Source organism: Silene latifolia, chromosome 2 (genome assembly GCF_048544455.1).
Source record: "Silene latifolia isolate original U9 population chromosome 2, ASM4854445v1, whole genome shotgun sequence".
NCBI lineage: Eukaryota > Viridiplantae > Streptophyta > Magnoliopsida > Caryophyllales > Caryophyllaceae > Silene > Silene latifolia.
Genome location: NC_133527.1, coordinates 197,488,702 through 197,512,864, shown reverse-complemented (window position 1 = coordinate 197,512,864; position 24,163 = coordinate 197,488,702). Strand labels below are relative to the sequence as shown.

General features: G+C 36.0%; 2 protein-coding genes across 3 annotated transcripts; one reads left to right on the top strand and one right to left on the bottom strand.

The window, feature by feature from the left end:
- Positions 1–3,943: 3,943 nt before the first annotated feature.
- LOC141644320 (tryptophan aminotransferase-related protein 1-like) lies at positions 3,944–7,133 on the bottom strand. 2 transcript variants are annotated; one of them, XM_074453814.1, is made up of 5 exons: positions 6,931–7,133; positions 5,938–6,256; positions 5,262–5,542; positions 4,871–5,181; positions 3,944–4,367 (listed from the first exon to the last, which is right to left on the bottom strand). In XM_074453814.1, the coding sequence occupies exons 1-5, from the start codon at positions 7,044–7,046 to the stop codon at positions 4,174–4,176; spliced, it is 1,221 nt and encodes a 406-aa protein (XP_074309915.1). In that variant the 5' UTR covers positions 7,047–7,133; the 3' UTR covers positions 3,944–4,173. The 2 variants fall into 2 exon arrangements, with proteins under 2 accessions (XP_074309915.1, XP_074309916.1); XM_074453815.1 differs by having other exon boundaries at positions 5,998–6,256; positions 6,931–7,124.
- A 12,102-nt stretch (positions 7,134–19,235) lies between these two features.
- On the top strand, positions 19,236–23,972 carry LOC141644319 (uncharacterized). The gene is made up of 8 exons (XM_074453813.1): positions 19,236–19,843; positions 20,019–20,113; positions 20,242–20,345; positions 20,630–20,730; positions 20,834–20,934; positions 21,692–22,129; positions 22,589–22,720; positions 23,526–23,972. Exons 1-8 carry the CDS (start codon positions 19,592–19,594, stop codon positions 23,695–23,697), a joined length of 1,395 nt encoding a protein of 464 aa, XP_074309914.1. The 5' UTR covers positions 19,236–19,591; the 3' UTR covers positions 23,698–23,972.
- Positions 23,973–24,163: the final 191 nt, after the last annotated feature.

The window sequence follows — 24,163 nt, the reverse complement described above, 5'->3', positions numbered from 1 at the left end:
ATTAACATTCCAAGGCTTCAATTCTTCAGCTGGCTTCTACCACTGGATGCTTTACTTGGTGATACATCGAGAAAATGTGAAGGTAGATTGTTTGCTAGCCTGCAGCGTGAAGCATCCTGAATTTTTGATACCAAGGTACATACTTTCTTCTTTATCTTTTGAACTGTTGTCTGTGATCCTTAATTTGTGACTATTGATGCCAGTACTCTACACCTAGTGAGGATGTTGCTGTTTTTAGACGCAATTCTTGTTTACTACACGAGGCTATATTTCCTGTTCCTGCAATTGTTTGCTTCATAACTGAAACTTACAGTGTAAGCAGCCAAAGCATATCAATACAGAAACGCGGTATGCATAGGAAAGCTAATTTTGCTTCAATATAGCACAGATAGTTAAGCCTTGATCGGATCGCCTTTGAAAAATCACCTGCAATACGTAAGACAGAAAATAGATCTTATCCAGCTACATGCTTTTCAAATATAACCCCTTGTAAATGTAGAGCACTATTCGGCAATTTGTCACAAGTCCTCTGCATTCTGTACGACCTTTCGGTTATTATACCATTTGATAGACCAGAAACTTCCATCATTGTTTGCATATGTCAAATGAAGCCTTCTGCTCTTTAAGCCTATTGATCGAAACTTCACAGCAGATAACATCTGAGTTCACCTTCCTGATCCAGGTTATTGTTAAATACTACTGATGGTTATCATTCATCCTGTGGTGTTTTGAGTGAGGGTCTCTTTTCAAACTAGGGAGACTTATCTTTTGTGCGTCAAATTTTTGGTATCAAGAATCCAATAAATGTAGGTGGGCACTTGGTTTCGATTTTAACTTCGTGATTGGAAGTTCATTTTACTGTAGATTGTTGGAACCAAAACTGCCATATTGTCCAGTCGGGTAAACCGGTAAAGGTGCACAATTGAAAAATCATGGTAAATCCTCGTGTGAGTATTATTAGCTTGCTAAGGGAGTGCTTTTGAGCTACCGTTTACTTCTAATTTTGAAATGGAGGTAATTCCACCAACGTCTAAAGAAAAAGAGCGAGATTAATGTCTCTGTAGTAAGAAGTCGAACTCGAACTGATCATCACTTCCAACCAAGGTAATTCTAACACACTTCTTATCTACGGTTGACCCGAACATTGCATCCTTCCTTGCTTGGATCTTTAGTTCACTCTTCAGTTGTGAACTTCATAACCGGTCTTACTCTCCAATCACGTGAACGCTGCATCAAAATCGGTACAAATGCCAAAAAAAATAGAAAAGTTTTTTAACAACCGAGTTCAAGTAACGTAGGCCACGACATAAGATGAAAGAAATACTGTTTTGAAGTGGCAATTATGTGATGATTGAAATTGTTGTGTAGGGTATATATTTACCATCCGGAAAATTCGTCATTAGCTATGAACTGTTTTTATGCTTGTGTGATGATTATTGTGCTCTGATTTCGGTGATGATCAAGTATTGCTCCTCGGATTATCTGATTTTGAATATTGATGTATTGTCACGTGGTTACTTATGAAGGAGAAGATTGTCATTGAGAACTCGGGTTTCTGTGCCAGCCTCCTTAATGAAATTCAAGATTGATTAATGACCATGGTTTGATGCTATGATAGATGCGTGACTTACTTGGCTTTCAGGTCTTTTTTATTTTTATAAGCACCGATGATTGTTGTTACTTTGCAGCGACACTACTGGTATTTTCAGAGCGAGTTAGAAATTTCACAGCTAGTTGCGTTCTGGTTTCATTGAGCAGTTTACTAAGTTCTGGTTTCTAAAATCACTTTGTTTAAATTGTTCGAAACTGTGCTTCATAAACCACTATAGAGAATAAAAGGAATGCAATTGATTAGTTTTGAAGATAAAGGTAAATGTGGCCCATACGTTTTGCAAGGTTGAAAACTGGCAGTGAATCATTTTACATGTCTGGTTTTCATAGCTTGAAGATTGTTGTTAGATTAGTCGTTGATGTTGAATGTGACCGTTCGATATGATGTTTGATAATGATGCTGCGGTATAACGTGACTGAACCGACTGTCATGTTAATTTCAGTTAGCAGAAACACTGTTGGTATTTTTAGCGTCTTTGGATGTTTTGCAGCTTGTTTTGGTTCTGATTTTGGTATAGGCTCTTCAAGGTTCGATCATTGTTATGCCTAGACAAAATAGTAGTTGATTTGTTTTTTGATGCCTTATCTCCGTGAACCGTGTGATGATGTCAATAAAATGGTCACAAACTCACAAAGCTATACGATGATCTGCCTCGTGTTCTAATGTTCAGGGGTCTCCAGAGACAAGTGAAAACATGCTTAGGGTATTAATCTTTTGAGTTTCCATCTAATTTTTGATTATCTCTTGTCTTAGTGGATTTTCTAGTTCAGCACCAGGACCTTGCGGTATGAAACTGAGACAGGCTAGTTCAAAGGGAGCTGCTCTGTCCTTTTTCTTGGCTGATCTGTGAGCATTTACTGGCTAATCCGTTTCTTAGATTTGTTCGAGATTTGTCACCTTATCTCATAGCTTATATTGAAGGTTCTGTTTGACAGTTTCTCCTTCTCTATTCTCCCAGAGTAATCCGCTTGTGGACTTTGATGCTTGACCACAATTTAGATCTAATGTTGTTTCATCAGTGGATCTGATCTGTTCTCTGTGAGCATCACAGTTTGCTAAGGTTTTGGTTTGGTAAAGGTTTTGGAATGTTCCATGTTTCTAACAAATCTGTAATTATGCTCCTACTTGAACAACAACTCAGAGTAAAGAGGAATGTTGTGATTGACATGGCTATTATGTTGCAAGGCTCCCACTTTAATGTATCTTTTCGCGTGTTTCTGTAGCTAAGTGGATTTTAACTGCGCACGAGGACCTCCTGGCATGGGGATAGAGAGAGGTGACTACAGATTCAAAGATTTTTAGTCCGTAAGTGTAAGTGAGCAAACTTCAACGATACGCTAATGTATGGAGCCTGCTAATGGTTACTCCTTATCAGTGAGCAAAGGAGTGAGCAATCTTTCTGTCATGCGTAGAGGAACTTATTGCATCGTTTTCAGATTAATCAATCATATGTTGCTACTGCTTCTGCGGTTCATCTTCACTAGTTGTCCGGAGTGGAGCTGTCTTTGTTCAGATTGCTGCTTGACATTATTTGTTGGATTTTGTTCCTGCAGAATTGAGGAGCTAGAAGAGGTTTCGTCATTTTTTAGCTTGATCTTTTAACGATCTTAATGGCGGTTTTGTTTAATATTCTTTGCAGAAATAACCTGACAATATTGATGTTCCATCGGCCCTTCATGTGAGGTTTCAGACGAATAGTAATATTGTGTCGTAGTTTGATCATCAGCAAGCTTTAGCTACTGGCCAAACAGTATGAGGAATTATAATTATAGAAAACTGATTTAAAACATTCCATGGCTTTGATTTTATAGCTGACTGTTGGATTGAAACGCGAAGCATACTGATACCAACTACGAAGGACCAAGGTACATACTTTCTTCTTTTGTTAACTGTTGTTTGTGATCCCTGTCAATTTTTTCAATTTTTCATACCCTTTATCTGGTTGGCGTCAAATAGAAAGGCATGTGATCGGTGATGCCAATGCCAAGTTTTCTTAGTCTTTATAGGCTTCTGAAGGTTCTCTATCAGAATTTTACATCTATTGAGGATGTTGTTGTTTTTAGCCGCGCATCTTCTTTATTACTCAAGGCTGTATGTATTTCCTGTTGCCGGAATTGCTTACTTCATGTCTGAAACTTACTGTGTAAGCAGCATAACATACAGAAACGCGATGTGTGCGTGTAAGCTGACCTTGCTCCGCCATCACCCAGGAGTTTAATCCTTAAACCCCAAAAAATAATCAGCCAACACCAAGCTACAGGGTTTTCAGCAATAACAACTTCAGCCCTTTCAACTATAAGGCCTGCGAAGATTTATTTGAAGTTTTGAACGTTTTGGCCAAGACTTTTGTACTGAAGATTGTCGAAACATTCTTGGTACATACTCATTTGTCTGTTATGGTATTCCCTCCGTCCCAATTGTTTGTTTACCTTTGAAAAATACATTTCACTAAGAATGAAGAAGGTAAACAAATGATTGAAACGGGAGAGTAGCTCCTACCAGGAGGCTTTCCTAACTCCCGTTTACTTCTAATTTTGAAATGGAGGTAATTCCATCAATGTCTAATGAAGCAGGGCGAGAAGAGAGTCGTCGTAGTAAAAGAGGTTGAACTGATCCTCGCTCCCAACCAAGGTAATTCTAACACACTTTTTATGTTCGCTTGATCCGAACATTGCACCATTCCTTGCTTGGATCTTTAGTTCACTCATCAATTGTGAAGCATCATCACCGTTCTTACTTTCCAACCATGCAAACGCTGCACCAAAATATAGGTACAAACGTATTAGCCAATAATTACTTAATAAAGTCCAACAATAATGTTTTATTGTGCTGGCAGCAACTCGAAACGATTTTATGGTGGGTCATGACGAAGATTATTTCAACTTCAAGACTATCTTTTCAGATTTGCATCTTATACGCCCACCACAAGACATAAAAAATCCGTGTGAGACATTGACATATGAGCTGCTTTTTTTTGTTAATCTTGCAGTAGAGTATCAGTATTATGTGTTATTGTGTTAAAACATTAACCGTTTTATTTATCGTTTATGATAGTTAGCCACGTGAATTCTTCGGAATTGTCCCAATTTTCGAAATTTGAGGATTTTTAACAAATGGCGCAATTCCAAAGAATCGAAAGGAGTATTCCTGAGCATGGTATTAAATTTGGTGCAGGGCAGACATTGTGATTACTTCCATTTATAAGGATTCTGAATGCTAATACATTCACAGTTCGAGGAAATTTAGCTGTATTTATACCTGGAGTAGGATTGTGGACCGTGCCTAGGAAGTTACAATGCTGAGGACGATACTCAAGAAGGTTAAAGACATTGCCGCTTTTGATAACAGCTTTGATCTTGTTCCACCTCTCATTCATGACGCGGTAACCAAATTCAAAAAGCCGTTCAGTTGTTGGTGCCGTTGGAATAGGAGGCTTCTCATAAGAATCAGCAATAAACTCGAGGATTTTTATTGCCCTCAACTGGCCTTCCTGGCAGCACCCGATGGTCCTCAAAAACACTTGAGTCGTCATCGTCGATGCTATCTCTGGGTCCTTCACAATTGCCCACCTACAATATCAAAGTCGTCGTCTAAGGGCAAATCCAGGAATAATACGCGAGATATTGTAAATAGACAGATTAGAACTAACCCAACTCGGGAACCAGCATGGCCGGTGAATTTGGACATAGTGAAGAGCATATTATCATAGTCAGCAGGAGCAGTAGTAGGAGTGTACTGAGGCCAGTAATAAGCAAGGTCATGTATCAACATTTCCCCTGGCCGGTTCACCACCGGCTTTCTGATCAAACCATCTGGATTATTCGGAGACGTCACCACTTCTATGTATGGACCTTCCTCATCAAATGTGTGAGCATCTCCTCTCCATTCATACATTGCTGATTTCTCTGAATCGACCGATGCTCCAAATAGCTTCAAATAAGAAAACAGATTCATACTCCGTATTATATACAAGTACGTTCTTTAAAATTGTATATTCTTTAGAGTAAATCGGAATAAGTTCATAAACAGACAAAATAAGTAACTCAAGTTGGAGTTTTGAATCATTTTTTGATAAAAATGCATCTTAATTTTAGAAAACTGTATTTTAAAAGGGAGATATTTTTAATTTACTCTATTCCTTAAGATACTCTGTAGCTCATAGAATACTTGAAGTTTTAACATTTTATCTCAACTAGTATGGGTGCCCAGCTTCGCCCGGGTTACCTCTATTTAGCATTAAAATATATTGTCAATTAACTAAAACTACTTGCATAACTCATAAATTTATTATTAATATATTTTCAAAAGGGGAAAGCTGTAAGTACCCCGTAAAATGGAGCAGCACAAACAACCGGTATGCGCTTATTTGTAGTGCCTGAGTTAACCTTGGAAGAAAGGGCACGAAGTAAATAATTGAACAGTTGCGATGATCCTGTCCCTCCAATTATGTACCGGCCTTCAGTCACCGCATTCCCAACCACCCGATGAATCCTTCGGACCGCGTCTGTGAAACCCGGCACATGGTATATGAACTCATCCTTGTTAGGATTCACAAAGTAGCTCAAGAAATCAGATGCCTTAATTGTCACCGAACATTCTTCGTCTACAGTTTTCCAATATGGGTAGTACATTACCGGGTCACCACTGTATTTTAGACATTTTAATCAACAGTTAGCAAATGATTGAGACAGCAGAAGTAATTAATAACGATTCTATCCTCATATGAATCATCGGTCTCACAATAACGTTATCATGACACCGTCTTATACAATAACATGCCCTTTATTTTTCCCAATAATTACCCATAAGCTTATGTAAAGATTTGTTTAATACCGTCTTAAACTTAAAACATGGTTATTACTTATTACAACTACGGAGTAATTTTTAATGTATTTTCTAAACATTATCCTACCAAATAAAACAAGGTAATTAAACCGTTACCAAGCTAATAACTATGTTTGTTTCTGTAAAGGGAGTCACAAGGACGATTTTAATGCAGACGAGATTTATACCCATGTCATGAGCACCACCTTTCATAATTTTACCAACTAAGCTAGTTGACGTGCAAGGTAAACTGTTACCAATTTAATTCAAGAAGCAAAGTGGCTTGAATAGCAATGCTTTTTTTTGTGTATAAGGAGACATAAGGGCAGGGCGATTTTGATGCAGACGGGATTTATACTCAAGTCTCTCAATGTCTTTTATGTACCAATTAAGCTAGTTAACATATGATGTTTGAATAACGATGCGATAATCTATGAAATATAAACTAAACAAACAATAATAATAGTGTTAGATAAAAGAATAGATGAACTCACAGATCAACGTCAAGAGGAACATCGTCGGTTGAGTTAGGATCAATGTTTTCTTCAATATTATTAGCTTTGCTGCCATTAATATGACTTGAATTGCTCATGTATTTGCTTTGCTCCATGTATCTATCTATGTCTTTAGCTCTGTAATTAGTTAATTACCAAATAAAATAGGCTTAGTTGGATCGGACGTAAATGGCATTAGTAATAACGTGTATGCAACCTCTTTATCTCCATTTATATAGAAAAAAAAAATGTCCTACTACTTTTTGTTTTGGATGTTATTGTGCTCTCTAATCAAATAATAATATAAATCACTTTTTGGTATATAATAGCCTGAAAAAAAATAATTTTTAAAATACACTAGTTTTTTTCTATTAATTTTAACGTGGACAGGTTAGGTGGTGTCGAAAGTGAAAAAGGAGGTGGTGGTGAGTGAGGTGGATGTTGGTGGCGCGTTCAGTGGATGGAGTCGGTGGAGGCTAATATTAGAGACAAAAGTATATCGGTCCTTCGAAAATTAAAAACTCGTTTCGTATCAGTAAAGTATAGACTTGATCACAGGTCGGACTCCTCTGACCAAACCATGGGAATGATGGGATGTTAGGAATGCAGGTAGCACGGCCGCACGGGTCAGGTCGGGTTGCCTCAGGCATCAACCCAACCTTACCCGATGTGACCGTGTGAGTCGGGATCTCAAACCTTATCCCTAACCCGGTCCAATTTAGAAGTATGGAAGTATGGCTAGACATCACGGCTTGGTCGGACCTAACCGGCCTATGCTATTGGTTAGGTCTAGTTGTTCCGGGTGTAATTCCAGAGCAAGTATTGTTACCACCCGTGGCTTGTAGAATGACGTATTTGCTTGAATCCTCCTTGCGGTCTCCTGAAACGATGAACAAACTGAGGGCTCGGCTTTGGCCGAGCGTACTCACTCCGACGCTCAAGTCAGTAAACTTAGAGAGGTAAGTTGTTGCTTGACTAAGTATGTGTTGTAGAGAGAGAAGGAAGATATTACCAGATGAATAGTAATTCTTAGGTTAAATTGTGGATCCTTTCCTCAATGAGGGTTGAGGAGTATTTATAGACTTTCACCTTTTGTCACGTAGTGGCCAAGTGGCCAAGTGGCTAGCAGGTGGAAAGACCGTTCTACCCTCGGCCGATGGACCTATGGCAGGCCGACCGAGGGATCTTGGATATGAGTACGCGGATGTGTGCCCCGGCTGGCTGATTGCTAGGCCGGGACCCAAGTGACAGGCCGATAGGGAGCGTCGGTGAGGCTGTCTAAGTCGTTGACTTTGCTGTGGATATCTCTGACCTTGCTCAATATGTTGACTTGGTCAGCGGTGCAGAATATGCCCCATCACTAGTAATATATATACTTGGTATAATAGCTGCCAAAAAAAAAAAAAAAAACTTCGTATAAGAAAACTTAATAAGTAGACGTAAACTATTCACTTAAACACATTATTAGAATAGAATATCTAACTATTGATGTCACGCTTGTACTTGTTATTACAGATTAAAGATTTAGGAAGTACAAGGTACAATTAAACAAGTTTGAGGAATGCTAGACAAGCACTTGACGATAAAGATTTCACACCTAAACACACATCCTATGTATGAAATCAGAGAAAACATGTGTTGAGCAAACTATATGCCACATGCACTTTGTTTGCATGTACATTGCACAAATCATATTGGCCGCCTTACCTTCTCTTTTAAGACCATCCCTATTCCCTAGTTAAATAGGGTGGTGCTAATTCTTATTTTTCTAGATTAATTATTTCCTTAAATTAAATAATTTATGATCTATTTGCAAATAATAGTTAGGAAATCCAATAACATTTAAGCCATTTAAGTTGACTCTATTACAACATTTAAGTTGGGTATGACTTATGAGCCTTTGACTTAGGTCCTTTAGGAGGATTATTAATGTGTCCTCCCTGACCAATAGAAAGTTTCATTTCTAATATTTTCTATACATTTACCTTTATATTTGAAACTTTTAAATTGAGATGGAGCTTTTTATTGGCTAGGGAATCATATTAATGGTCCTCCTAGAGGACTTAAGAATTTTCCAACAATGAATTAGAAGAATTTATGTTATGTCGTTCTTGAATATTCAAGACTCAGATTGAGACTCGTAAATACTTCTTTCTTTAATTTTTTTTTTTCATTTCTCAAATATATATGAGGAGTATTTTGTTGAATTGGAAAGAAAAAAGTTGAATAAAGGAAGAAAATTGAGCTTACGAATTGTGGTGGATATTTCTTACTTCGTACGAGTTTTAAACAGGGAAAATACTAATCTTATAAATAAAGTAATAACGCATGTCGGAGTATATTTTTACACTAACATATAAATAGAATTTAAATCTAAAAAAAAAAAACTAATGTCAACGGCCCTGTTTGGTAAACAGCGGATTAATTTCAGCATAAGCAGATTGTAAAAGCAGATTATAAATATCAGATTTTATCAGAAGGTTTGACTAGTGTATTATAATTAGCAGAATTAATTTGAGTGTTTGGTAATTGACAGATTACGATTAGTAGAATGTTAATTTTCTTTGTAAAATGGAATAAAATTTTCTACTTTACAATATGCTAACCAATATGCTGGGGTAAGCAGCATATTGTAAAACAGCATATTGACCCCAAATATGTTGTTTCAATATGTTGTTTACTAAACACTAAAATTAACATATTGATTGGTCAAACATACTAAAACCCTTGAATATGCTAAAAATCAGCCAATATGTCGTTTACCAAACACCCCGTTGCTTAAGATGGTTTAACTTAACACCTCTCACGGCTTTCTTTTATTTTCGCCATATTTTAATCCGGCGTAGGAACCGTCTTAAATAAGAATTGATGAAATAAAAATGGTCCTAGAATGAGCAGTAAGTAAATTATACATCCGATGTACTACCACCAGTTGTGTGGTTTTTGAGTTTTATTTTAAAAATTATGTGTTTTACTATAAAGTTTTTGAGTTCATTAACTTAAAAATTAAGCTCAAAAAAATTTACAATATAACTCAAAAACATTGCTTATAAACCTTAAAAAACTCGGAAAAAATACACATAAGCTTAAAAACAAATAAAATCTAATATATCAGATGTATATTTTTTTTTCTATAGAATGAGGAGGTCAATAATATCCTAACTTGACCATATCTTATGTAATCCACTATTTCGTCGCATTTCACTTCACTTATCATCAATTTAGTGGACAAACAAATAAAATTCGATTTTTCTCCCTCGATTCTCGTGAGTTAATTTCATAACCAAGATTTTTTTTATCGATACATCTACTTATAGTGGATATAAAATAACACAAAATCTCATTGAAGACGGCGAATAAAGGAGTATTTGGCACCATCCAAGTTAAATATCTCTTCTATTTGTTTATTAATAAAAAGTAATCCCAAATTAAAATGGCGTAAAAGAATAATGTTGATATAAATTATTTTATAAGACGGCTTATACAAAAAGTTTGTAAAATGGAAAATATTAACGACTTACGTTTTAATTTCTTTAAATGGGTTATATATGAAGTTAGTAAATGAGTCCGTTTTACACAATTTTATATAGCACGTTCTTACCTAACAAAGTAACAATGAGTCAAGAATATCGCCATTTCCTCCTATCCATTTGTTCTTATAATATTAACTTTTCGATCGCTCAAGCATTTATTTTGAACCTCTTAAAATGAAATGAAAGGGAGAAAATGGACAGAACCCTAATGACATGAGAGTCGTTAATTTCTTTCCTTCTCATCAAACAGTTGGCCATTATATCGTCCTGAAACAAAACATAGACGTGTCACGTGAGAAAAACTGGATGCAAATAATATTTTTTTTTGTAGTGAGTGAACTGGATGCAAATAGATAAGCATAGAAAATGAAGATGACCCAAATTAAGGTCATTACAAATTACAATATACTCCGTATGGGGGAAGAGGTATCAAACCTGTGAGTCGCAATTTCTCCGTCTTAGACTTTTAACCATTAGACTAAAATCTCGCCAACATAATAAGTGATATTTCTATATTAATTAAAAATGGACTCATTGCATTATTTTATACCAAGTCTATGTCATTATTTTATGTCAAGTGACCCGTAAAGAGACAATGACACATAAGCACATAACAAAGACAAAACGAATAAACCAATATGGGTCTACAACGGCACAAATTCTTATTTGTGACGGAGGGTATCCGTCACAAACAAGAGATGGGTACCATATTGTCTCACAAAAAACCCATAGGAGGTGAGAGAAGGAGCACATGGGGTGGGTGCCCACCTTGTCCCCTCTACCCATTTTCACTCACAAAATATCCGTCGCAAGATCCGACCCGTCACAAAGGAGACCTACTGCTACAACGGACTCGATTCTCTACCTCACGTCTCACGATACGCATGGACAACTGGATATTCGTATAAGCTAATGTGGCATTGTCACTGCAAGTTTTTTTCTTATTTTTGGTGCTAACATACTCCTCCTCTTCCGACTTTCCATCATTTGTTTGCCTATATTATTGTAGGATGTTCCGATTAATTATTTGTTTTTTTATTTTAGAAATGTTTTTTATTGGTAATTAGATCCTCCACATCTAACTTGGTCGACTTGTTATCTAATAATTGATTTTTTTTCCTATTTTTGGTATTTGTGCCAAAATTAAAGGTAGACAAATGACTGAGACGGAAGAAGTAACGTTGAAGATAATATGAAATTTATCGTAGAAAAAACATTTTAGAAGTGTATGAGTGAAAATAGTTTGGCAAGCAAAAAGAAAAAACGTGTCCCCGTTCTCCTTCTATTTTTAAATACTTCGTAAGATTTAGAGATACGTTTTCAACTTTTATATCGCCTCTTATTCTCTAAATAAGGTTAACTCGTTGCTTTATCTTTTTTCAATTATTATTTGTACATGTAATTTGTGTTCAACCCAGGAGATGGTGAATTTGTGAATATGTGATCCTTAATCTAACATAATGAATTAGTGACATGATGCGATGACGATGATATTTTTCAATATTTTAATTTTTTGTATTTAATGCTCAAATTTAGCAACATAAACCTACATGTACAGACGTATTCTAACATAAGCTTGTGACGAGTACGCGAATAATGTATTTATGCTAAAGGTATGTTAAAGGTTAATATTTCATCTAGCTCGACAATTATTTTATATTTATTTTTTTAACATTTTCATTACGGTATATAAATGTTAAAAATCAGTTGAGTTTTTTTTTTTTTTTTTAAGACAATGGTGAAAATCAGTTGAGTTAGAGGGGTAGAAATGTAGGACTAAGGTCTTTGTGCATAAATTTATCAAACTACCTTATTACAATGATTTGCGTAGCTGAAGATTGGGCCTTGACAATAAGGCCCACATTTTTGTTGGGCTTTTCTGGTCATGACGTTTAAGAGTTTACTAGTTTTAAACCCGTGCAAAATTGCACGGGTATGTATTTGGACCGGTATTAATGTTTTTGGATGTATTTTTTTTTTTTTTTGTATTTCTATTGTACTTATCTAGTTGGTCTAAATCAGCGATCTACATAATTAACGTTTAAGCTTGTTACAAATACGTGTTCACATGCAATGGTTTAAGAGGAAATAACAAAAGATATTTTTTTAAAAAAAATATATCGTACTATCTAGTTTTTAAAAATTATACATGTAATTTATTCACATTTTATGTAATTCAATCCCGTAATTAAATGTAATTCCTTCTCGTAATTATGTAATTTTATTATTATTATTATTTTTTAAAATTATGTAATTCATTTATTTGTAATTAGTTTCATTTATTCCGATTTGTAATTCATTCCGCTTATACGCCATTAATTTCATTTATTCGTAATGTATAAAATTATTTCATACGGAGTAGTATTTGTTCTAAGGCGGAATTTGTCGCATATTTGTATAGCCGGAATTCTGAAGAAATAAATACATTGCACACTAACGGGTCCCACCATAACATGTATTTCCAAAAAAAAAAAGACTTAATTAATGACGTGGCACGCCCTGGATTGAGTATTGTCTTCTGAATTAATAAAGATAAGATTGTTGAGGACTAATGAATAGTGGTGGTGGAGTCAGACCGGGATTAGTAGGAGCGATCGTGCCAGCTAAATAATGAAAAAGGTGAAATTTTCAATTGAAAAATTATCTATTTTTTGTACTGGATTTTATTACATTAAATACAAGTAGTTTGTTATCGCTGGAATTTCTCGTCTGCCTTAACGTTAAATTCTTTCGCCGCCATTGCCAACGAAGTACTTCGTTTTAGGTAAATAGATTTGCATGTAAACTACACAAATTCTCATTGAAGACATGACATATCCGTCACAAGCTTGTGACGGATACCACTTTACCTCACAATGTACCCACTTTTTCTCTCTCTGCAACACTATTCATGTGGTCCCCTTTCTCCACTAACCCATTTTGTTACCATTTTATCTCACAAAATATCCGCCACAAATGGTAACCCGTCACAAGGGAGACCAATTGTGTAAACTAAGCGCACCATACCTTCTAGAAAGGTCACGTGAAATCGTCTTTCGACAACATGTATTATTATTACCTTCAAATCGGTCATTAGTCCACTCCGAGTGACTAACGCCGGGACAAGTTGAGCTTCTCAACAACTCATAAATACCAAAAGAGAACTTATATGCCAAATGAGAGTTTCATTTTATTTTATTTTTGGTTTCAAATGAGCCACAACATGCATAGACAGTACAATATTAAGGGTAGCGGAATTCAAATTTAAGACTTATTATCTACTTTACCTGTATCTTAACCACTAGGATAGTAAACTTAAATCTCTTCAGTACATGAGGGCGTATAAAATGGTTCGACCCAACAAAACCCTAATACATAATGTTGACCTAACATAGCATACTAATTAATGAGGTCTCACGAAAATTTTCAACGATTCTAATATTGTACCCCGCTTACGATGTACTTTGAAATGTATTATAATCATCGTAATTGATCATGAGTTACGTACCAATTGAATAAGTTAAGGTTATCAGCACCAAACTAGTAAATATTATACAAAATCTCATTATAGAAGGCAACTATCCGTCTATAACTAAAGACGGGTCAAGTAACATACCACATTACGCATAAGACAAACAACAACTTGCGAGGTGGGGTCCAAAAATGTCACCACTTTAAGGGTATTTGACCCGTCTCTTACTATAGACGGATATATCCATCTATAGCAAGACTTGCTGTAAATAGTAATGCACTTAGGAGTTAGGACCACCACAACCATCTATCGCGACCTCTGTTTTTGCCTGCATATAAAATTTATTTCGAATTGGGTTTATCGTTGTAGTTAGGAATGTGCATAAAGTAGATCGAACTGGTAAACCGGACATACTGGTTCGGTCCGATGTGGACTGGATACAATCCCAGAAAAAAAAAAATAACCTCAAATTACCCTTTAAAATGGAACTGGTCCGGTCCAAACCCGGATAAACCCGGACCTCAAGGGTTTCGGTCCAGTCCGATCAGGGTCCCCACAACCTAACTGATTTGGTCTCCGGTTTTGAGGTAAGGAGTTGTCCTGTCTGCGGGTATTTGCAGTCCGATCCGATTTTAGACCGGTGAACACGTACTCCTCTTGTAGTTAGGCTCGTGTAAAGTAATTTTAAGACTAATATTGTGTAAAATGGCCCCGCTTACATCATTACATGGATATGAGTACACACAAAATCTCATTATAGACGGCACATATCCGTCTGTAACTAAAGACGGGTCAAATACAATACCACAATCCTAATAGGACAAGCAATAAGTGCGGTAGTAGGGGCCAAAAATGTCACCACTTTCAAGCTATTTGACCCATCTTTAGCTGTAGACAGGGACGGATACAGGTAGTGGGCTAAAGCCCCAACCTGTTTCTAGGAAAAGAATATATACATGTTCTTCCAACTTAATACAGCCTATTCAGTTGAGTCTAGTGGTTTCTTCTCTTTTGTAATTTTGTGTTGTGCGCCTTGCCACTTTGCCAGGGTTCAATCCTTCCCATTAACATTCTATCATTCTAAGTTAATAGGTATACATTCTGTTTTTCTTTTTATTTTGTTTCTTATAGATTATTTTCTTCTTTCAAGTAGCTTAAATATACAAAAGTGTGCATATTTTAGCCCCAAATCCAAGCTATTTTCAATCTCAATTCCTCTCCGTTCCAGTTAATAGTTATTTATTTGGCTTTTTTCAATGACTATATCATACATAGATGATAGCTATTAATTAGGGCGGAAAGAGTATTAAATTAATTTTGAAAAGTATTTGTTAATGAGTAAGTCTCGTAAGAGTCCGCCTCTTATGGTGGTTTGTTGTTTTGAGACTGCTTTGTTGCTTGTTGTTCTTCTTGGACCCTACTCGCTGTAGGTCTTTTGGGTTTTACCCCTAATCAAAAAAAAAAGAGTCCGCCTCTTACTAAATTAGTAATATTTTACGGATTACAACATTTATACTTTTTGATGAAGGATTGATGTTGGTTGTTATTTCTAAGTCGATGGTTAAGTACTCTAATGAAATTCGTGTTTATAGTTGCTACAAGTGGATACGTTAATCAGTAGACCTTATTTAAATCGGTCGTAAGTATCTGCTCCGTATTAAATTATCAACTTCAAGCCTTCTAATGCTTTTTAAAACTCAAAATTTTTCGATCATCAAGTGTAATGTTAAAATCTAGCCCACCATACTTTTGATTCCTGGATCCGCCCCTGGCTGTAGATGGATATATCCGTCTATAGCAAGACTAGCTGGTGAGTATATGACTCATAAAAGCCAAAAGACAATTACTAGTAGCATCTGTTTTACAATATTTCAGCGTAAAACCGTCTTATACAAGTATAACTGTTAGAGTTTTTTCAACAGGTTTGTTCCACGAGGTAGCTCACCTGATCTTGAAGTTGTATCAAATTTAATGCTGTGGGTGTCATTGTGTCAACAATCAATAGCTTCGCATTTTGCTGGCTATTAAATAGAGTTTCTAAATGTGAAATGCAATTTAAAGTGTACCTAAAGAATTTCCATTTTAGGACCATGTTTCATAAATTTATCTCAAACATCAAAATGTGAGCATGAATTATATAAAAAATAGTGAATTAAAAGTAGGGGACGGACATCTTAAAATAAACAGAAGTCATTTACTTCAGAAAAATAAACAGTTTTCACGCTCATGGCCGAACAAGGCCTTAGTCACCCTTAATTCGCAATCAACTTTCATACTTTGAAAACTCACATTTCTAGCCTATTATTCCATATGTTTATTGTGCATATTTTTAACATGATGTCACACATTAATTAAATTATAAGTATCTGAACTTTTGTAATACAGGAGCGAGCGTCTCTATTAGCCTTAATTCCGCCACCAAGTAGAATGTAATCAATATTTGCAAGCTTTTCTATAAAGGATCGGACTAATTGAGTACTTGGTAGTTGATACTTGGTACGCACTCCACCCAACTTTCCAGCTAACCATTTTCCAGAATAATGTTTACACAAATACTTGGTTTTTCTTTTAAAAATGTTGTTTCTTTCTTTCACTCCATTATTTCTATCCATTTATTCGGTGCCAAATTCCTCCCACCACACACATATTAAACATAACACAAATTCTCATTTATGACGGACATATCCGTCACAAACTTGCGACGGGTTAAGTATTACCCACTTGAGTAGGAAAAGACAAGCTATTTGGGATTTCCTATGCTTTGTCTTATCTATCCAAGTGGGAGAACTTGACCCATTAGAAGCTTGCGACGGATATATCCGTCGATATCCGTCGCAAGAGAGACTTACTGTAAACATAATTTGTTCATTGGAAAACATATTTATTCCGTCTTAAGACAGATTAAATAATATTAAATCACATGGCAAATTGCCTAAAAAATAGTAAATTTTTTGTCTTTATTACCATCATGTGTTATTATTTGACCCGTCTTAAGCTTAAGCATATAATGCCCATCTTAAGCAAAACTTATCGGGCATGTTATTCAATTTTGTGAGGCAAATAAGCAAATTCATGTACACATATAAATATACAAGTGAATGAGTGATGCAACATTGACCATGGATATGAATATATTATAGGGAGTAAAATTATAGAATAATGTTACAATATTTTACATATAATCTCAGATTTATTTCAAAGTTATATTTCTGTAAAAAGTATTGCAAAATTTAAAAATAAAGTTATCAGGGAATTCACATAAGGTCAAATGGAAATATGGTTAAAGCTAATTTTCCCCGAGAAATTAATTATAATACATAAAATTGTAATGCGAACGATATATGCAACCAAATAATCAAAAAAGATTATAAATATAGGTTTTTTTTGCTATTTTTCTTGGAGTTTGAGTCTATGTAGTTTTATATAGAAAATGTGATATAAAACAACTAAGTCTAAATTAGAACAAAAATTTCAATTATCATTCTTACAATAATGTATAATACACATGGTAGAAAAATCGGGAGAAAAAGATACGTGGTTCAGTATGACTTTTCAAACGGCTCAAATTGAAGTGTATAATACACGGTTTTCGGAGATTCCAGGGTCCATGATCAAAAATGTCCGGGAATCGAATGGAGGGTTCCTTGGGTTAAATAAAGAAGCCTCGCAAATTTTGAGAATCAACGATGGTTATGAGAGGGTGCCAGTATGCGATAAACCAGTCTCGGTCGAAAATCAGATAATCTTGCAAAAGCGATGTAGACTTGTTTTTTTGGTCCTGAAATCGTATAAGGTACCTCCTTAACTGATCTTGGACAAGTGGTAGAAAAACCGGAAGAAAAATAAATGTGGCCAGTACGGCCTCCCGAACGGCTCAAAATGAAGTATATAATACACAGTTTTCGGGATTTCAGGGCCAAGAACAAAAATGTCTGAAAATCCCACAGCCGATTCATCGGGTTAGATAAAGCGGTCATACAAAATTTGAGGATCTCGGCAAGACCTTTGAGAGTGCCGGTTTGTGATAAACCAGCCTCGGGCGAAGCTCAGGTAATCGTGAAAAATGGATAAATGGTTGTTATTTGGAACTTAAATCGAATAGGGTAACTTTTGAATCGACCCTAGCACTAACCTAAGTCGAAAATGGGATAATCATGTATACTTGTTTTTTGAACATGAAATCAGATAAGGTAAATCCCGAAGTGACTCCAGACACGTAGAGAAAATTCAGGAGAAAAATAAAGGTGGTTCTATACGACCTCCCGAACGACTCAAGTTGAAGTATACACGTTTGTCCGGTATTCCTGATGAAAAGTTCAGAAATTGCACGGAGGGTTCCTTAGGGCAGATAAAACGGCCACACAAATTTTGAGGAGCAAATAGAAATATTTGAGGTTACCTGTATGCGAGAAAACCAGTCTCGGCCGATAACCATAAAAATGGATTAATACTCTTGTTATTTGGGCTGAAATTGAATATGGTAACTTTTGAAACAACCCTGAACACGTGGTAGAAACCGAGAGGAAAAAAACGTGTTCCGCTACGACCCTCCGAACGACTCAAATTGAACTGTATTATAATACACGGTATTCAGGATTACAGGGCTCCGGAACAAAATTCTTCGAAAATCACAGGAACAGTTCACCGGGACAGGAAAAGCGACACCACAAATTTTGAAGTGCAACGGAGGACATTTGTTGGTGCCGCCTCTCATCTCTTAAACAAGTAGTGAGTCTTTTCTTCCCTATTTTCGTTTTGGGTTTTCTTTTTTACTCCCTCCCATTCATCATAATCTTCCCATTTTGTTTTGGCACAATACTTTAGGAAAAGTATTAAAATAAGAGTAAAAGAGTTGTGTGGGGTTGGTGATAGGAGAGAGAGATGAATTATTAGTAGTTAAATAAAGAATTATGGGCCCAAAACATAAAGGAAAGTAATAAAATAGGAGTAAAAGAGTTGTGTGGGGTTTGGTGATAGGAGAGAGAAATGAATAAAATAAGAGTAAAAATTTATAAAAATAGAAAGAAGAACATTACTTGAATAATCCGTTTCGGGAAAGAGGGAACATTATAATGACTGAGAGGGAGTATTTTCTTATTTAAAAGTTTTGTGCGGTCTAAATTTAATTGTGTATGATCTTGTGTGTTTTATGCGGTGCACTTTTTTTTTTATTATTATTTCCTATACAGAAAGAAAAGGGAAGGAAATGGTAAATAGGGTTAGATTGGCCGATTTTAACAAATGACAGTTAACCCACGTGGGAATAAGCCACAAGTCCCAATAATAAAAATTGATTTAATCAAACAAGAAATAAATATATCATGTTGATTGGTTGAGACTTGTGCATTCTAATTTCTAAGTTGTGAGGTAGAAAATGTGCAAATTGTGAGACATTATTCTTCATTTCTTCTCCAACTTTCTTCCCATTTCTTTGACCCATAACAACAATCATCAACACAAAAACAAATAAACAAAATCAAATAAAAAAAAGGAGAAGAAAAGAAGGCAAAATCCTTATAAAAAAACCTTCTTTTCTTCTCCAATTTCATCCAATTTTTACATAGTTACATAATTAAATGTATGAAATTTTGTGGGTTTGATTAAATTTTGAAAAGGGTTCAAAAAATCATCAAAATTTGGATTATTGTCCAAGAATTTGAAACAAAAAAACAAAGAAATGATAAGATTATGGATAAGTTCATTGCAATTAGTGGAGCTTTTTATAAGTTCATGGGTGCATATGTTATATGGTTTTTATATATTTAGCACAGCAATTGCATATGATTTGTCACAAGCTTTTTATGATTATATTAAACCAATTAATGTTGAGGTCAAAGAAGTTTCAAATTCACAAAATAATGGATCTTCATCTTTTGATGATTTGCCTCCTATTGTTCTTGTTCATGGGATTTTTGGTTTTGGTCAAGGGGTAAGTAAAGTTTTAACCTTTCCTATAAATGTATTTGTTTCGATACGTTTGTTCAAAATTCGTCTCGTACATATATTGAATAAACGTATGGAAATGACTTGAAACGACGGGTATTTGATTTTTGTTTTTGTTGTTCTTATAAAGTTTTGATTTTTTTTTTTTTTTTGTGTTTTAGAGATTAGGAGGATTATCTTATTTTGCTGGAGCAGAGAAAAAAGATGAGAGGGTTTTGGTGCCTGATTTAGGTTCTTTAACAAGTATATATGACAGGTTTGTATTTCTGAAATTTGAGACTTTTTAAATTGGTTTTTCAATTTATTATGTACAATGTGCAATTTGCGGGAGTCATTGAGGCACTGAGGTAATGTTGTTGTCGTCTCCCTTGTATTTTGATTCAGGGCGCGAGAGTTGTTCTATTACTTGAAAGGGGGGCAAGTAGATTATGGTGAAGAACATAGCAAATCATGTGGGCATGTCCAATTTGGAAAAGTATATGATGAAGGTATCTCATGTTTTCTTTTGGCAAGTTTGTATAATTTTTCAATGTATTGTATGCCTATGTTACTCCGACTCTTCATATTCCATCGCGCACCTGTGTCTGACCTTGGACATTTGGACATGGGTCAAATTTTGTATATTTTTCATGAGAAAAGCCAAGTCCAACACTGGATGCTTCTAAACGAGTCTGAGCAGTCTGAGCTACATAGTTGTATGCTATTTAGGTGTTCGTAATTTGGGGTGAATTGTGATATAATTTTGATCACTGGTTTGATTTCTATAAATAAGGGAACTACCCTCAATGGGACGAGGATCATCCGATTCATTTTGTTGGGCATTCAGCAGGAGCACAGGTTGTAAGGGTCTTGCAGCAAATGCTTGCTGATAAGGTCAGTTAGGGTTCATTGTTTATATGTTTTGGAGTGGAATGAATCACCTGAAGCATTTCAGATTCGATGATTTTGATGTAGTATATAATTTGTTTTTTTATAGGCTTTTAATGGCCATGATACTAATCCAAACTGGGTGTTGAGTATTACATCGTTGTCTGGAGCGTTTAATGGCACCACAAGAACATATTTTGACGGGATGCAGTAAGTTTCCTCTCGTTGCTTTGGATAATACGCCGATTAAAATTTTGTTCTCCAATGATTTAAGTTTTTGATTTGATCTCTAGAACACGTATTTAGGCTATCTTGCTTCATACGCGCTGTTATAAAATCCTTTCTGTTAGGAGTTGTACTGCTCTTTCCCCCTTTCAAATAAGGCTTCAGGACCGAGTTTGGGCAGAAAATGAGACATCTTTTATTGCATCAAATGTGAAGCTTTAAGATTAACGAATTCAGCGTCCTCTGTGATCATTCCCAACACTATCTTCCTTTTTGATACCTATGTTCCTCCGGCACTTCACCTTGGTCATGTGTCGCAGATTTGACCCTTCGACCTTTTGACACTTCATTTAATCCGAAACATGGAACTTTTTTCACTGACTGCCCCTATATCATTTGTACAATTGTACTCCCTTTGTCGCGGTCATTTGTTGTCCTTTTCCATTTTTGGGGGTCTCAGTCAATTGTTGTTCTTTTATTTTAAGAATGAATTTAATGAGCAATTTGATCGTTCACACTCAATTTGTTCCACTTGTCATTTAGTAATTGGCCCCCTCCACTTTCCTTGATCTTTGTGCCAAAACCAAAGGACAACAATTGACCAGGACGGAGGGAGTATGTGACACAGTGGGTCGCATCTGACATTTGTAGCTCGTCAAAGTAGCATAGCTTGATACTCTTCTCCTTTGTCATGTGCATTTAAGTTTTCTGTAAATATTGTTCTCATAAATATTGATTATAGGCCTGAAGACGGAATGAGCATGAAACCTATATGTTTACTCCAACTCTGTCGGTTGGGAGTGATTGTATATGATTGGTTCGATATACCTTGGCTAAAGGCATACTATAATTTCGGGTTTGACCACTTCAACATTTCTTGGAGGAAGATAGGAGTATGGGGTTTAGTGGATTGCCTCTTGGGGAATGCAGGCCCGTTTGCGTCAGAGGACTGGATTCTCCCTGATCTAACAATCCAGGGATCAATGCGTCTTAATTTGCGTATCCAAACATTTCCGGATACATATTATTTCAGTTATGCTACCAAGCGAACCCGTAAATTGATGGGCTTTACAGTTCCGTCTGGCATTCTTGGGGTCCACCCTTTGCTGTTCATCCGAGTATTGCAAATGAGCCAGTGGTGCCACCCTCCAGATGTTCCACCCCCATACAAAGGCTACAGGTTCGCTTCCTTTTTAACCTCCGTACTTTTCCACAGTTAACAGTGGTTAACTTCACAATGCAGTTACTTGGATGTATTCCTTGTTTTCTGATTTTTTTAAGCTGTGGAGTTTGAAATCTCATTTACCAAATAGTCATCTAATGTAATAGATGTTCGTTTGCACCATTTGGTTGTGTCTACATTCGAGTCAGGTAGGAGTGCGGCAAACGTACAAAACTCACTCGTGAATTTTGGGACCAATAATTTCCATGATGTAAGTTTGAGACCGATAATTCCCATGATATAAGTTTAGGACCTCTGGCTAAGGTAGAGCAACCCCTTATCTGTTGATGGACGATATTATCATTATTAGGCATTATAAACCGTCTGAAAGAATATTAATATGAAACTCATCTCCACGCCATTCTTTAAGTCATAAGGGTAGATGTGTTGCAAATCACTAAATTGAACCCGATGCAGGGATGAAGACTGGTGGGACAATGATGGAGCACTCAACACTATTTCCATGACGTACCCTCGATTTCCTATTGAACACCCCCATCGTCTTGTTACAAATGATTCTGATTGTCGGCCCCTGCAGCCTGGTATCTGGTGAGTTGAAAACCCTTAATTTCGGCATCTATTATCTACTGTCCTCTTTTCTCATAGAAATGGTTCATCTATTGCACATCTTCCTTCAATGTTTTACCGAATAAAATTTATATAAGAACTTAGAACTCGGTTTAGTTACGAAATAATTTCATGGAAAAGTATATGTTTGCCAGCATAATAAAATCAAATTCCATGATTAGAGTGGAACCATTATTGATGGATTGGGATATAATTCATTAGTTGTTGAGAAGATAATGTAAATTTTTGTCTCGGGAAAGTGCGTATGCCGCTGCCAGATTTTTGGCCAGCTCTTTGTGGTTCATGCATCAGAATTTAATGATGTTAAGAAATTTTTGAAAGTTGACATATTGTCAACAACGATACGCTGACACTGACATGTACACAAAAACGCAAATAAGACTGTTGTATATTTGTAGGCATACAACGGTCTTATTTTAAGTGAAACGTCTCACATAATGTTAGTTTTGAGTAATTGTGTTGTACTCCCTCCTATCGAGACCAAACTACCTGTGGCCCACAAATATGCGAGGAGAAATTTAAAAAGCTTGTAGTTTGGTTTGGATTGGAGGGAGTTTATTGTATATATATATAAAACGGTGTTACATAAGCCCTACTGGAAATAAATGAAGGGAAAAGAGGCGGGAATTGAGTGACGTCGGTATCTCTCTTGCCGGGAAATTTTTAATTTGTTTTACATGCACCTGCGTTCGATACCTGACGCTGAACACGAGTAGCATTTTTTTTTTCAATGTCTTAGAAAGGTTTTGTGAATATATATGTGCAGGTATTACAAAATCATAGAAGGAGATCACATTCTTTTCATCGTGAATCGAGAGAGAGCCGGAGTTCAGTTCGACTTGATCTACGATAGCATATTTGAACGGTGTAGGAAGCATGCATTTAGGAGGAACCCTCAGACGCTACCAAATCAAACGCAACAAACAGTCACCAGTTAGTAATCCCGAGGAGAGTTTAGGGATAGTGTTTGTAAATGTAAAATCTCATACAACATATTCTTTCTGGATTACTAGTCTAGTTTCTATTCCTCTCGGAAAAAAATACTAAAAATGTAGAAAAAATTACGGAAAAAGGTAGAGAGGATGTGTATTCGTGACCAATCGGGTCCAAGTTTTTCAAAACTATACGGAGTATTAGTTTATGAAAAATTTGCGTATTAGGCGGATTTGAATTTTTTTTCCGAGATGGATGTAGATCGGATCGGTGTGAAAAATACATCTTCATTTGTTATTGTTCATAGCCTTTGGGCCGACCTCAAAAGCCCAACAAAAATGTGGGCCGAAGACAATTAAAAACCTGGTAGAAAGCACAACTATACATGGACTGAACTCTGAAGGACTGTTTCCATGTTTTAGTTCGTTTACCACATTAAAAATGGCATCGGCTTGGGTGGATATCCAATTT